General features: G+C 46.0%; 2 protein-coding genes across 2 annotated transcripts; both read right to left on the bottom strand.

Moving 5' to 3' along the window:
• On the bottom strand, nt 1-1674 carry LOC308083280 (delta-1-pyrroline-5-carboxylate dehydrogenase, mitochondrial-like; the record flags this gene model as incomplete). Its single annotated transcript, XM_080425552.1, has 1 exon — nt 1-1674. One exon carries the CDS (start codon nt 1672-1674, stop codon nt 1-3), a length of 1674 nt encoding a protein of 557 aa, XP_080281678.1.
• An 8134-nt stretch (nt 1675-9808) lies between these two features.
• LOC308083604 (E3 ubiquitin-protein ligase BRE1B-like) lies at nt 9809-13893 on the bottom strand (the record flags this gene model as incomplete). Its single annotated transcript, XM_080425919.1, has 2 exons — nt 9809-10802; nt 12020-13893. The coding sequence occupies 2 exons, from the start codon at nt 13891-13893 to the stop codon at nt 9809-9811; spliced, it is 2868 nt and encodes a 955-aa protein (XP_080282045.1).
• Between the last annotated feature and the right edge of the window lie 1219 nt (nt 13894-15112).

The following is a 15112-nucleotide window of genomic DNA, read 5'->3' as shown; positions in this document are numbered from 1 at the left end:
TCAGCCCATGTAGGGGTACTTCCATTCTGTGAGTGGGACGAAAGTCTGCTTGACTACCTGCGGCGATGTCCACCTCAAAATGTAGTGGGGACCTCCCGGTTTGTCATTGGTTCCTGAAGCTCGGGCACCACCAAATGGCTGCTGAGCGACAACAGAGCCAGTGGATTTGTCGTTCACATAGTAGTTCCCTGCAGCATTTCTTAAGGCCTTGGCTGCCTCATCAATAACAGTCTGGTCCTGAGAAAACACTGCCCCTGTCAAAGCATATGGGGAGGTGTTGTCTATCAGATGAAGCACCTCTTTGTAGTTTTTCTCAGGGTAAACGTAGACCGACAGAACAGGCCCAAAGATTTCCTCGCACATGATGGCGTCCTGTGGGTCTTTGGTTTCGACGATGGTGGGCTCCACAAAGTAGCCTTTTTTATCATCACAGTTTCCCCCAGCGATGACAGTCAAGTTAGGGGAGGACTTTGCCCGATCAAGCCACTTCTTCATACGGGCAAAAGACTTATCATCAATCACAGCTGAGAAGAAAGTGCTGAAGTCTTCCACAGGATCTCCCACTTTGATCTGTTTGTGGATGGCCAGGAGCTGCTCTTTGATCTGGGGCCACTTGCTGTCAGGTACATACATCCGAGAGCAGGCCGAGCACTTCTGGCCACCGTACTCAAATGCCGAACGTATAGTTCCAGTCACCACGCTCTGAATGTCCGCAGATGAGTGAACAAAGTGGAAGTTCTTCCCACCGCACTCTCCTGCTACACGAGGGAAGTTCTTATAGACGTCCAGGTTCTGAGCTACCTGTTTCCATAGGTGTTTGAATGTTGAGACGCTGCCAGTGAAGTTGATGCCTGCCATGTCCTCTGAGGAGGTGACAGTGTCTCCAAACACAGGTCCATCAGCTGGGACAAACTGGATGATGTTGGGGGGAAGGCCACACTCCCGCAGGACCTTGTAGACAGCATAGCTAGCTGACATGGCTGTGTCGCTGGGCTTCCACAGTACTACATTACCCATGAGAGCGGGGGTGCCAGCCAGATTTCCGCCAATAGCTGTAAAGTTAAAAGGAGCAACGGCAGCTACAAAACCCTCCAGTCCACGATACAGAGCAGTGTTTGTGACCCCTGGAGTATCTAATGGCTGCTGGCCTTCCAACTCGATGGCGTGTTTGGCGTTGAACCTGAAGAAGTCAATCAGCTCTGCAGCAGCGTCGATCTCTGCCTGTACCACTGTTTTACCCTGTCCAATCATGGTCTTGGCTATGATCTCAGCTCTCTTGGGCCCGCTGATGACATCAGCAGCCTTGAAGAGGATCTGGGCTCTGTCCTGGACTGGCGTCAGGTCCCACTCTCTCCGTGCTGCCACCGAGGCCAAGATGGCTTTGTTGAGCAACTCCTTGTCAGCATAGCAGAACTTGGCAACCTTATGTGAGTGATTGAAAGGACATAGCTGGTATCTGATGTCTTTGGTCCATACATGTTCATCTCCGACCACACAGGGAATCTCCTCTGTTTTCCCTTTCAGGTCATCCAAGGCCTTCAGGAGCTCTGTTCTTTCTGGACTGCCCTCATTGAATCCCAGGATTGGTTCATTCTTTACCTCAACAGCTGCACAGGGAAAGGTCTTGAATCCTCTTCTCCAAGACTGGCAGAGCAGCGGCCTCACTCGCAGCATGCTTTCACTGGAGAGAGGTTCAGGTCAATGGCAATGGGAGCAGAAGGGAAGACAAGACATAAAGGTCCTTGCAGACTGCTGAGTTTTTTTGCAGCGTTTTATTAATCCGAAATCCGAAGAAAAAAACATCACACACAAATTATGTTTTATGACATCCTCCATGGGCTGTAATGTGTGACTTGATCACTTATGCCAGGTGTCCATATTTGGACATTCTGGTGTAGGTGTGACGTCACCTGTGATGTAAACGTCAATGTTTAGGCATTTAGGTGCTGATGTCAATATGATGCAGATGTCCATGATATTTGTATACAGCGTTGAGGGGGAAAGCAGGGGAAACATGCATTGATTTGCATGATCTTTTCAAAACCAGCAAGAATGCAGCCTGTATGCACACATGAGCACGTAAACATACTGTAACTGTACACACAAAATACAGTCTTCACTGATCTGTAGCTAGCTGCAGAGGGCAGACTAATTTCATTCATTGCAGTTTTGTTCTTGTACAATTAAAGCACTGAAAGAAAAAACTCCCGCACATTGTCTTCAAATGCAATTTAAAAAGTTTTAATGGGAATAACAACGTTTCGGTAACCTCATCAGGTTATCTTTTATAACCTGATGAAGGTAACAGACCGAAACGTTGTTATTCCCATTAAAACTCTTCTAATTGCATTTGAAGACAGTGGCCCGACTTTATCAATGGAGTGTAAAAAATGGCGTATTTTTTGCCTTAAATTCCCCCCTTAGGCCAACGTCCAAGTGACATTTATCAAGCAATCCTATACAGCCAATCCTAGTGTACATTTGGTCGGAGCTTTAATAAATCTGACGGCTAAAACCGCCCTTAAATATTCTCGAAACGCCCCGATTTTACGACATGAAGAACCGGAATACGTAAAACAAAAAGCATGGAGAAGAATTCCCCAATATAATCCCCCGCCCGCCTCACTGCCTGTCAAGTCACACACGTCACGCACACACACACACACACACACACACACACACACACACACACACACACACACACACACACACACACACACACACACACACACACACGCTCTTACCTACACTTTATGTATTCCGTAACGGTACAATCTTTGTCAAGTAGGCTAGCAGCCTACATGAACGACAGATTATGACCATCACATCGCCATCAATGGAATACGTTTGTATATTAAATGATTTAACCCATACCGAGCAACAGTGCGCGTTGAGTTACACTAAAGTAAAGCAGTCATGCAAGCAGCCCGTGAGACTCGGGCTGCAGTGAGTCCCGGCTGTGCCGCCACTTTAATGAGAGATAGCCTGGACTGGAGAGGCACTCATAATCTGTACGTTTATGGAGTGACTGATGAATTAATGCATAAACATTAATGGATGAAGGCTGGTGTGTGTTGGGAGGGTTACATGTCCGATCTCCCTGCGGTGCGCGCCAGTCCCGACTCCCGAAAATGCTCTCGCATAAGCGCTCGTATATTTTGAAAATAGCAGATCTACAAGCTATTTTCAAATAGCCAATGCAGCAGATCTGTGAAAGCCGTTTGTTTAAATGAGTTTATAAAATGTTTTATTTTCTCAGGGATTATTTGTTAGTGTGATAGATATACATTTTGGAGTGGATACATGTGTCCAGATGCCTGTCAGATGGTCAGACAATGCTGCTCTGCAGGTCTACAATGGAACAAAGGGGTGCAGTCAAAGTCAACAACTGCCTCCGACCTGACGTGAGATCTGAGCGGGCCGTATGCTAAAATCAAAGTCAGGATATATTGATAAATGCTGAAAGTTGCGGTGATCTCACCGTACGCCCATTATTTGGTCTACACCGCGTTGATTAATGAGGTGTGCGGGAGTTTTTTTTTTGGGGCCTCGTTTGGTCTTCTCCTATGAACAAGGAAAGACTGCTTTTATGTATTATGCTCCACACAAATGGAACAAACTTCAGGATACTCTGAAACTGGTGCGATTGGTCTCAATTGAGACATTTAGGGTGCTTCTCGAGGACACACTACATAGTGATTGTACCTGCTTCATGTAACTCTATGCTTATTTGCATCTGTGACACTGTAATATGACTCAAATGTTTGTTATTGTTTTTCATTATGTATGTATTGTATTTTATATGCTGTCATCAGGGCGTCCTTGAAAAAGAGAGCTTGCTCTCAACGGGCTTCCCTGAATAAATAAAGGAGAAAAAAAAAAAATGCACCTGTCGCCTTCATAGTTGTGCATAACGACAGAAAGATGACACTTTTATGTCCATTCATGGTATTAAGGTCCAAAAACATACGTGTGTGTGTGTGTGTGTGTGTGTGTGTGTGTGTGTGTGTGTGTGTGTGTGTGTGTGTGTGTGTGTGTGTGTGTGTGTGTGTGTGTGTGTGTGTGTGTGTGTGTGTGTGAGAAAGAGAAAGAGAGAGAGAGAGAGAGAGAGAGAGAGAGAGAAAGAGAGAGAACTTGTGTGTGCGTGTGCAAGCGTGCTTTGGTTAACCTACAACGTGACATAAATAACTGCAGAATATCCAAGTATAGCACCTCATATTACAGCAACAGGATGAAGGGCATTATGAACCTGGGGCTCAGCATCCCAGTGGAATCCCATAAGTATTTATTTTTCTTTCCTTTTTGTTCTTTGTTTTTCTTCATGGTGTTTTTGTTCCTTTTCTCCTCATCCTACTGTATTCCCATCCACCCCCTTCCTCTTCTTCAATGGCAAATGTATGTGCTGTGCATAATTTTCCAATAACAAAAGTGTTCTAATGCAGTGTTTCCCAAACATTGGGTTGGGACCCATATTTGGGTCATTGACCGTGGTTGCTGGAAAATATCCTTTTTCAAGAAGATTAAAAACAACAACAACAAAAAAGAAGAAAAAGTCAAAAGTATTTCAGAAATGTCAAAAAACAAAACAAAAACATCCACATTGAATAGCAGATCTACAAGCTCACAATGCATGTATTTTTGTACGTTTGGGTCCCCTTTCTTGAGTGAAAGAGTTTGGGAACCCCTGCTCTAATGAGATTTTTGTCTCTGCCAGGTTGAAGGCGTGGCCAAGGCCCGAGACTATGTTTTCGCCCCTGTCCATCCGTTTGTCAGTGTGTCCGTCTGTCCATCTGTCTGAAACTTTGCATGAACACTCCCTGGAGGCCAAGGAAGAACCTCTGCCCCAAATGTTTCACACGGCCTGTTATTATTTTTTGTATAACCCCTACAGATTTTGTCCAAACATCATGCCATTCTGTACACATGTGATAGTAGTCATGTGATAAAGACACATCTGTCACACATGTGATAGTAGTCAAGGGATAAAGTGATAAAGTCATGTGATAAAGACATATCTGTCACATTTAGCATATTCCATTCCGAATGGCTATGATTGGCTTCCAAAGTTTGTCGGGGTGGCCATTTTGCACAAGATGTCAGTTATCATGAATGCAGTGCCCGATTGCTGGGAAACTTTGCACACGCATTCTAAGCCAAGGAAGAACCTCCATCCCAAATTGTTTAAATCTCCTCCTCGCTACATCAGCCCACGTTTTACCTATAACTCTTGAACGGTATAGGTCATACAATCAACATCTCCTTTTCCCTGGATTCCTTGGATGACGACGCAAATTATAGGCCTTGTTTGTGCCAGATATCATTTTCGCCATAGTGCGTTTTCTTCAAAACACACTTTTTGCTACTACTTTGGATTTTGTCCAAAACTCGCAAAATCGCTACACATTATCCCTCGGGTCATGTGATCAAGATTTATAAGTTAGATTTTTCAGATGGTGGAGACCATGTGCTCCGAGGAGTACACTTTTCTAGTTTTCTTTGTCTTTGATTTCATACATTGCTGCTTCATTAGCCAAACAGCACAGACTAATACAATGGCAAGCAGAGGAAAACAGAAGATTTTGTAGCCTATATCAGGAGAACAGTATACTAGTAATCATTGCTCATGCAGGCTTGTGACCAGCAGGATACAGTTTAGAAAAAACTGGGGGAAACTTGTGCAGCGTTAGTGATGGAGAAACACATTCTCTTCCTTCAATAATAACTGACAAGAGGCCCTGGAGGCACTTAACCCCAATTGTTCCAGTGGAGTTCCATGCTTCCTGACAACAGAAGAAGACCGCAGTACAGTTGTGCCTCTCTAGTGGCAACGTGTTTAATAATATGCATGTGATGTTGAATACAGGAACAAGAAATTAGCTTTTAACCTTCCTTGTGGTAAAGGGAAATGCAAAGAAATATTGATGATACATTTGTGACCAATATGGCATGCATGTTTCTTCTACAGTACAGAGGATGGTGCAATCCAATATGCCATGGTTGGGACTTGGCAGTACGCCAATGTATAAAGGCTAAGTCACAAAATGGGTGCAAAAAAAAACAAACAAAGAATTGTACTTATCGAAGAATGTAACAATGCCACAGAACCAGTGGTGGAAAAAGTACTCACATATACTACTTAAAAGTATCAATACTGCAATGTAGAAATACTCTGTTACAAGTAAAAGGCCCGTGTTCAAAATGTTACTTGAGTAAAAGTACAAAAGTATAGGCATCAAAATATATTTGAAGTACTAAAAGTAAAAGTACTAAAATGTTTGAACATTTTTGAAAATGTTCGGCTATTTTCAAATAGCCTAGGTATAAAACAGGGCTAAAGTGGTTAATGTATGTTTTATAATATAATAATGTATATCTGCAAAGTAACTACTGTAGTAATTCAAGTGGTCAAATAATAGTAATGGAGTAAAAGTACAATATTTGCCTCTGAGATGTAGTATAGTAGAAGTAAAAGTATTGGAAATTGAAAATACTCAAGTAAAGTACAAATAACTAAAAAGTGTACTTAAGTACAGTACTTGAGTACATGAACATGCACAGAACATGTTGTTTATTTTACAATTACATATCCACCCAACAAAGGGAGGAGCCCTTTGTTGACTATTGACAAACTCCACGAAAGTTGACATGTATTAGATGTATGTGTTATTTTCTTTACATCATAATAATACAGTATACAGTGAAGTAGGTACCGTAGCATTTACATCATCCTATACATGGCAGTTTCAAGGTTGACAGGTTCATCCGCAGCAGCCTTCCGTCAGAATAAGATAACCAATTAGATTAGCTAAATATACATGAGTAATGTGTGCTATATGAGCCTGCACATGAAACCATTTACAGTAGTGTGTTAATCCAATACATTTCTGTTTTCTTATGTTTTATGTTAAATATAGTGCATGCATACTGTATCTGTTTAATGTTTTAGTTATTTTCTTGCGATGCAAGTTGGTAACCCCAACACGTACAGGTGGGGGTTCTGAACTACTCATGGGTGCAGGTTGATGCATGAAGCTGTACCAAACAACTCCATACAGATTACAGATCCATTAGGACAATAAATGAGGCAGCGAAAGACAAACAAAGGAGACGGACAGAGAAAATGCATTAGCTGAGTAAAAAAGAGAGGCACAGACAATTAAGCAGGCCAACATATGGTCATCACTGGAGAGTGCATAAAGCAGATATACAGATGAGTCTGAATGTGTCTTTTTTATATACAGTATAAATGCTGGATAGCAATTACATGACAAACTAGAAAAAGTGCTCCTCGGAGCACAGGTCTCCGCCAGGTCAGTTAGGTTATTGTGGGCCAGCAATGTTTGGAATTCGCCAATCAGGATGGAATATGAAAAATTGGACGGATCCGTCTTGATCACTTGACTATAGAGATAATGTGTACCGATGTAAATGTATAGGAGTAATGTAAAATCCTCTTGCAAACTTTAGATGTAAATCTTAGCTATAAAGAATACATCACATGGATGCACCTGGGATGTATCATCAGTGTTGTAGCCTGGGGTCATAGGGTGTTTCGGGTCTCGCAACATACACCCTCGCCCAGGTGACCCAGCCAGGGTTGATCAAGCCCCAACTTACATCCCAGGTAGCTACCCACGGTCAGTCCTATAGGGAAAGACAGGGCCACTCAGTCCGCTTCTCCGGAAGTACTCTGCCTGAACACGGGGAGGCTCTGGCACGTGGAGGGACTAGGCTCTGTGGACTGTGGGTTGTCTCCTGGCCGGGCTCCTCCTTAGTCTCACCAGGTCCAGGACCTGAGCGCTGCGCCAGATCCGGTGCACCGCCCCGATCCAAACATTTCCTTCTGGCGTGATGGTTCCTTGGGTCGATACCACTAGATTGGGCCATCTAATGGTATTAGCTCCACTTGCGGTTTGCTGGAATGGCCCTCCTAAAGGCCTCACCGTGGGATTAGCCAATCAGGATGGAATATGAAAAATGTAATAGATCCGTCTTAATCACATGACTATAGAGATCATGTGTATCGATTTGTGTGAAATTTTGATAAAATCTGAAGGAGTAGTCAAAAATGTGTGTTTGCAAAAATCGGCCTCCTGGTGGCGCTATAACAGGCCCATGTGAAAAATTTGGGACAGAGGTTCTGGCAGAGGTTCACTCCAGGGAGTGTGTGTGCACCATAGAGTTAAAAATAATAGAGAGGGCACCAGATTTCCCCTCCCATCCACTTGTATTGAGTTGCTCACACAGCGCATGGGCCGAAATCACCCCTTCTTCCGGGTTGCGAAATGTGGTGGGCGAGGTCTATTTGGGGCTTCTGTGCATCACTTCTGTGGCGCGTTTCACAGAAGCGCGCAGCCCCGTGCGCAAGCTCGTGAGTCGAGCCCATTGGTCGAAACCGTTTTCGCTCGTTCGTGACAGAAGCCCCAGGCCGTTTTAACCTGCAGTACCTCAAATGGCCAGCATGTCCATTCCGCTTCAATTAAACCACTGGGTTCTGGGGGCTTGGTGTGCACAGTTTCGCTGTGATCAAGCCAACGGTGCCGGAGACTAGCTGTTCACAGATGGAAGGACGGACGGACGGACGGACGGACGGACAGACAGACAGGCTGCAAAACATAGTCTCGGAGACAACAATAGTCTGTGTTCTGGGGCTGTGTTTAAAGTCTTCCATATACTGTATGCTATGACCCTGTTGAGCTCTGGGAGGGGCGGCAGGCACTGGAGTCAGCCAGACTGAACTCAATATGCCCTGAACCAGTTCACCTGACGATGACCAGAAAGTCTGTTTGCTCTGCCACAGCCCACATGTCCCCTCATGCTTGTTGGATGTGTGTAAAAGTGAGTTATTGTGTGATATTATATCAGCTTGCAAATGCCATTCATGTTTAGTCCAATGTATGGCCAATTTCAGTGTTTGACTGATGTATTCTTTGTGTTGAATGTTATTCTAAAGCCAATGATAATTAATTTGATGATTCAGAATAGTTAAGGTGGTTAAGATGAGTGAATTTCTTATGCCATACATCTTTCTTTATATATGTAAATACTGTACACTTGATGAGATTACAATTTTATGTCAAAATTAAGTCCCTTTTTGTGGAATCTGCTCCCCCACTCCATCTGTTTGGTCACCAACATTAGCACCAACTTGGTAGTGATGAAAAAACATTTTCTGGTGAGAGAGAGTATGAGAGAATGCCTTTCTCTCTGAATGCATACTCAGTTAATTGTCTCCGTCAGGCCGAAAGGCATGGCCGAGACTATGTTTCATCCTGTCCGTCTCTCTGTCTGTCTGTCTGTCCGTCCATCCGTGTGTGTGTGGTTCTGTCTGTGAACAGCCAATCTCCGGCACCGTTGGCTGGATCGCAGCCAAACTGTGCACACACACTTCCTGGATGCCAGAGCAGAACCTCTGCCCCAAATCCTTCACATGGGCCTGTTATAGCGCTTAATTTTTTTGACAGTACTGTACTTCTACAGATTTTGTCCAAACATCACGCAAATCGGTAGACAGTATCTCTGTAGCCATTAAACGAAACAGGTCTTTCAGATTTTTTATATTTCATCCTGATTGGCTAAGATTGGCTTCCAAAGTTTGCAGGACTGCTCCGTTTTGAACAAAATACCTCAAATACCGCTCCGTCCGATTTTTCATATTCCATCCTGATTGGCGCATTCCCAACATTGCTGGCCCACATTAACCTACCTGACCTGGCTGACCTGTGCTCCGAGGAGCACTTTTTCTAGTTTCCTCTCCTTTGGTTCTATCCACCTACTATTCTTTCCCCCTCTCCTGTATCTCTGGAAATTAGGCGATGTAGATGCGATGGAAATCGCTGGCTCCGAAGGCGCAGTTGCACATGGGGCACTTCCTCTGCCGGGTGCCATAGCGCGTCTTCAGACACTCGTAGCAAAACACATGGAAACACTTGGTGAGAACCGTGTCCTTGTCTCGCGTGTTGCAGCACGGACAGTGCAGCTTAGCCTTATACTGGTTGATCTCTTCATGCAGGATCTCATCAGTGTCTGGATAAAACTCCACGTTCTTCTGTTTCTCCAGCTTCCGTCTCAGCCTGGATAAAACCTCCTGTGCTCGCTTGAGATTTCCACTCTCCCTTTCTCGGTCGGTGCGTTTCTCAGCTACAGAGACCTGGATCTCCTTGAGCTTGGTCTGGGTGTGTTCCAGTTGTACCTTCAGTTCCTCTGCCAGCTGGGCAGCTTCCGCCGCCTTTCTCTTGCTGGATTCCACTGCTTGAGTCCGGACCCCCAGCTCATTTTCCTGAGCAGCCAGTGAGTTCTGGAGGATGCCCTTTTTCTCCTCTAGCTTCTGTACAACCAGCAGCTGTGTGTCTATCTGGGTCTTGAAGGTCATGACCTGCTCGGCTAGCTCCTCCTTCTGCTCTTTCAGCTGCTTGTAGATCTGGTCGGACTTATTGAGCTCACTCATCAGCTGGAAGTTGACGTCGTCTTTTTCCCTGAGCTGCAACATTAGACGGCTGTTCTGCTCCTGCATATCTTCAAATGCCTGGCCCGTCACATCCAGCTCGCTCATCAAGGCCCCCTGCTCCTTCTTGGTGGCAGTGAGTTTCTTCTGGAGGTGGTCGATGGTCTCTTCTGCCACCCTGATCTTCCCCAGGATGTCTTTATTGGCCAGCTTCTTGCTCTCCTTCTTCTCTCGCTCCTCCATCTCTCGCACATGCACCCTCAGTTCATTCAGCTCAGCTTTGGACTTATGTTCGGCTGCCATCAGCTGGACTTTGTCCCTCTTACCTTTGGGGCCAGACTCGTACATGTCCAACCGAATCAGAATCAGAATCAGTTTTATTGTCACATCACAGGTTTACAAGGTAAAAAAGTGGGTGAAATTCTTTTTTGTACATCGTTCCCATCGCAACGTTAGTTTCCATAGAAAGAAGAGGGGGGGGGGAGAAGGAGAGGGTGGGGGGCAGGTGGGAAGGAGATCAAAAACAAGAGAGCAACAGAAGGCCAGACAAGTTATCTACATATTTACAAATTACCTGAGATAATAAATAAAACTAAAAAAACTAAACTAAGGTGCCTGAGCATAGCAGCAATGTATTGTACTGTGCATGTTATACTTATACTGTGCATGATAGACAAAGGACGTTAAGGTGCTTAAGGAGCACAATAAAAAGACCCAAAAAAAGTCAGTGCGTTATACAAGGGATTAAGGTGCAAAAGGTCAGTGCGTGTCCACCTAGAGTGGACTGACCCTAGTATAATCCGCATGTAGCTCCATGAGGAGTGCAACAAAAAGTCATTTGTACCTGGTGTAGTCCACAGGTGTGTCCGAGGGGGGGGCTAAAGTCCAAGTCATTGTCCCTGGTATAATCCACAGGTGTGTTCAGGAAGAGCCAGAAAAGTCTGCGCCGCCTGCTGTCAGGCTGCTGAACTCATCCAGGCTTATGCCCCATTCAGCATTCTGACAGCGGCTGGATTGAAACTACACCAAAATCTGGTGGTGGAACTCTTGATACTGCGGTAGAGCCCCTTGCCCGGTCGCGGTCGTTGTAGGGGGTTGAACAGTCTATGACTTGGGTGGTGCTTGTCCTTGATGATGCGCTTGGCTTTGACCACGCACCGCTTTTTGTACAGTTCCTGGAGCGCTGGGAGCTCGATTCCCATTATCCGCTCTGCCGATCGCACTACTCGTTGTAGGCTGACCTTTTCTCGGGCAGTGCAGTTCCCGTACCAGGCCGTGACACAGCCTGTTAGGATGCCTTCGACAGAACTGTTGTAGTACAGCCTGAGGATGCGACGTCCTACTCCGAGCTTCTTCAGGCGGCGGAGCCAGTACAGTCGCTGCTGAGCCTTTTTCCTCACGTGTGTGGAGTGCGTCTCCCATTTGAGGTCCTCCTCGATGTGTACTCCGAGGAACTTGAACTCGCTGACCCTTTCCACTGCAGCACCGTCGATGAGGATGGGCGCATGGTCTCTCCGCGGCCTCCTGAAGTCCACGATCAGTTCTTTGGTCTTGTCGACGTTAAGAGACAACAACGGCTTCATCTCCTTCTGGGATTCCTGGGCTTTCTTGAGCTCAGCACTCAGCATCGTCAACGTGTCGGAGTCCTTCCACTTCAGCTCCTCGCTGCGCTGCCTCTCTCTCTCACTCTCTCGCTCCTTCTTGGCCTCCCGTTCTCTCTCATGGGCATGCTGCCTCTCCAGCTCCTTCCTCCTTTCCTCCTCAGCCTCCTGCTCCTCGTTCTCCTCTTTCCTCACCTCAGTGCTATCGCTCGTCATCTCCTCCAGGATGTGGATGGCAGCAGTGTCTCCGCTCTGGCACCGCATCTTATTAATCTCCATCTGTGCCTCGCGTAGCTTCCTCTTATAGTGCTGCACATTGCCCTTCAGGTGCAGGTTGTAGTTTTGCAGACTGCTAATGAGGTGTCTCACCTCTCTGCTGGTGGGTCCTGCCTGTTCGTTTGCTGCTAGGTCCAGCTCAAACTCGATGTGCAGCATCTCGTACTCTTTGCACACCTGGGCCAGCGTGTCCTCCAGCTGGATGACCTTAGTCCTCAGCTTCCTCTGAAAGGATAGCTTGTCACTCTTCATATGTTTGATCTGTAGGAGGTGGGCATTCTTGGCTGAGAGCAGCAGGGCCTGGGCCTTGTCCAGCTGTGTCTTCACCCCCACAGACTCGCTGAACATTAGGGAGAACTGGGACTGGAGACACTTGAACTCTGGAGTCTCCTTCACCACCTCCTCAGGAATGTTCCGCAGGTCCATCTCCAGTTTCTCCCTCTCCCTCACAGCCTCTTGGAGCTCCAGTTGTAACTTCTCTAGCTCCGCCATGCGGCTGTTAGCCAGCTTCTGGTTGTGCTCCAACTCAAGATTCAGACTCTGAAACGTCTGAATAGTGAGAGTGATCTCCTGACCACCAGGTAGGCCTCCTGAGCTGCCAAAACGGTTGTATGCAGTGTTCATGTGCTCTAGGGCCTCAGCCAGATGTTTGTTGAGCCTTTGCTCCCTTTCGCTTAGCTTCTCTATGTCCCATTGCAGGTGCCCTACAGTCGTCTCCATCTCAGACACCCTGGTTTCTGAGCTGGTAACCTTATCCACCAGCTCGTTGTACTCCATAGACATTTTGTGGTGTCGCCCCTTCAGGAAGGAGGCGAGGTCCTGCAGTTGGCCATTTTCCTCCATCAGCGTGCGGTTCAGACTGATGATGTCAGATTGACTGTCATCGTCACACACTGCAGCCTGAACATGGTTGCAGAGATCATAAATGCAGCTGTGCAGCCTGTCTAAGGCAGACACCAGGCAGGCAATGGCCTCTTTGCTGAACTGCATGCGGTCCTGCAGCTGCAGACTGAGCTTCTCCTCACTGCTGTGGTCAGGCGTCTCCACCAAGCCGTCAGGAGGAGCAGGAGGCTGATGCCCCTGCTGCTGATTGTCCTCCTGTTGCTCTGGCTGCTGCTCCTCGTTCTCTGCCTCCACTGGTACTGGTGGGATCATTCCCACCTCCATGGAGGCAGGGTCCAGGGGAGGGCCTAAGGGAGGGTCAGGAGCAGGTGCTGCTGGAGGTTCCGGCTTGAGGCGATGGCTCAGTACACGAATGCTCTCTTCCAACTGGGACCAGTAGCGGTTGACAATCAGCAGTATTGTGTCATCAGTGGCTTGTCTTTTCTCCAGCTTCTCAATCTTCCCTCGCAGCTCGTCCTCCATCGCCTGACGCTGCTCCAAGCGCTCACACAGCTTCTTGTTCTTGAACTGAATCACCTTCATGTCCATTTCCTCTGTGGAGGACACTCCACCTATGCGAAAGGGTTCAATGAGGGTGGTTGTTGTCTTTCCTTTTTTGCCCTTCTTCTCAGGTGGGCCAAAGGGACGGTCTCCTCCTGAGGGTCGCTTCCCCCAGCCAGCACCTGGCATGGTTACCTCTTCACCAGTAGCAGCAAAGACCCTACGTGCAACATCTAGCTGCTACGGAGAAATGACCGTGACCCGGATTGTCTTTTATACTGAATAAGTTTTACTGAGAACAGGCTTTATCCCAAAGTGCTTTTATGCAATAAATAATTATAAAATCAACGTCTGATCTATTTGTCTCTTCATTGGAGTTGACTCGCTGTCAGTCTAACATTCATCGTTATCATCTATTCTAAACACAACTCAGAGACTGCTGGCTCACTATTAGCGAAGGGGTGTATTTTCAATAGAGTGATTCACCTCTGTTACATATGGTTAACCTATTTTGCCAATCAGAGTACTCGGAGGCCAGTCTGATGTCATGGGCCTCCATATTTGGGCACGATTGACATGGAACTCCATATTTGGGCACTTGCATATTCAGGACTTGGCTCACATGATGACACGTATGTTCTGGCAGCTTTAAAACGGCAGTATTATTGAAACACAGACATTTGTGGATCATAAGCAGACATCAACTGCCAAGAGCCAAATGCTGAGGAACAGTCTATCAGAAAATCACCATCTCTGTCTATAACCAGACAGAAAAAAGACACAGATGAACCAATTGTACACTCATCAAAGGTTTACCAAGACTTTAACTCAGTCAGGACATGTAAATAATGATTTACTCCGGAAGGAAAACAATAATCTGTAAATAGTGTGACAAGAGATTCAGTTGTTTAAAGGGATATTTCACATTCGAAAAATAATTGGGCATTCTATCGTCCACTCAGGCTTTTGGGAGCACCCCGGACAGTTTTTAAGTTGCTTGATTCAGTATTTAGATATTTGATATTCATTTTATCAGACACGCCCCCTTCCTATACAAACCCATTGTAACTTCAAACTCCATTTTAACCATGTTAGATTCATCAGAAACACCCGTCCTTATTTCTGGTGACTGATATTGTCCTTCTAATACGTGAGGAGTGTTTTTTCAATTCCTTTTTTCATTTTCTTTCAATATTTTTGGGGGAAAATGAAACTAGAAATATAGCTGCAAGCAGCGATAATACGGGGCCAGTGAATAGAGAGAGAGAGAGAGAGAGAGAGAGAGAGAGAGAGAGAGAGAGAGAGAGAGAGAGAGAGAGAGAGAGAGAGAGAGAGACGGATTAGATTGAAGAGAGAGAGAAATGGATTAGATTGAAGAGAGAGAGAGACGGAATAGATTGAAGAGAGA

This window comes from Gymnoscopelus braueri, assembly GCF_963280865.1.
Source record: "Gymnoscopelus braueri genome assembly, chromosome: 4".
In the NCBI taxonomy this organism is placed as follows: Eukaryota; Metazoa; Chordata; class Actinopteri; order Myctophiformes; family Myctophidae; genus Gymnoscopelus; species Gymnoscopelus braueri.
Note: the sequence above shows the minus strand (reverse complement) of the source record. Positions and strands in the feature narration are given on the sequence as shown.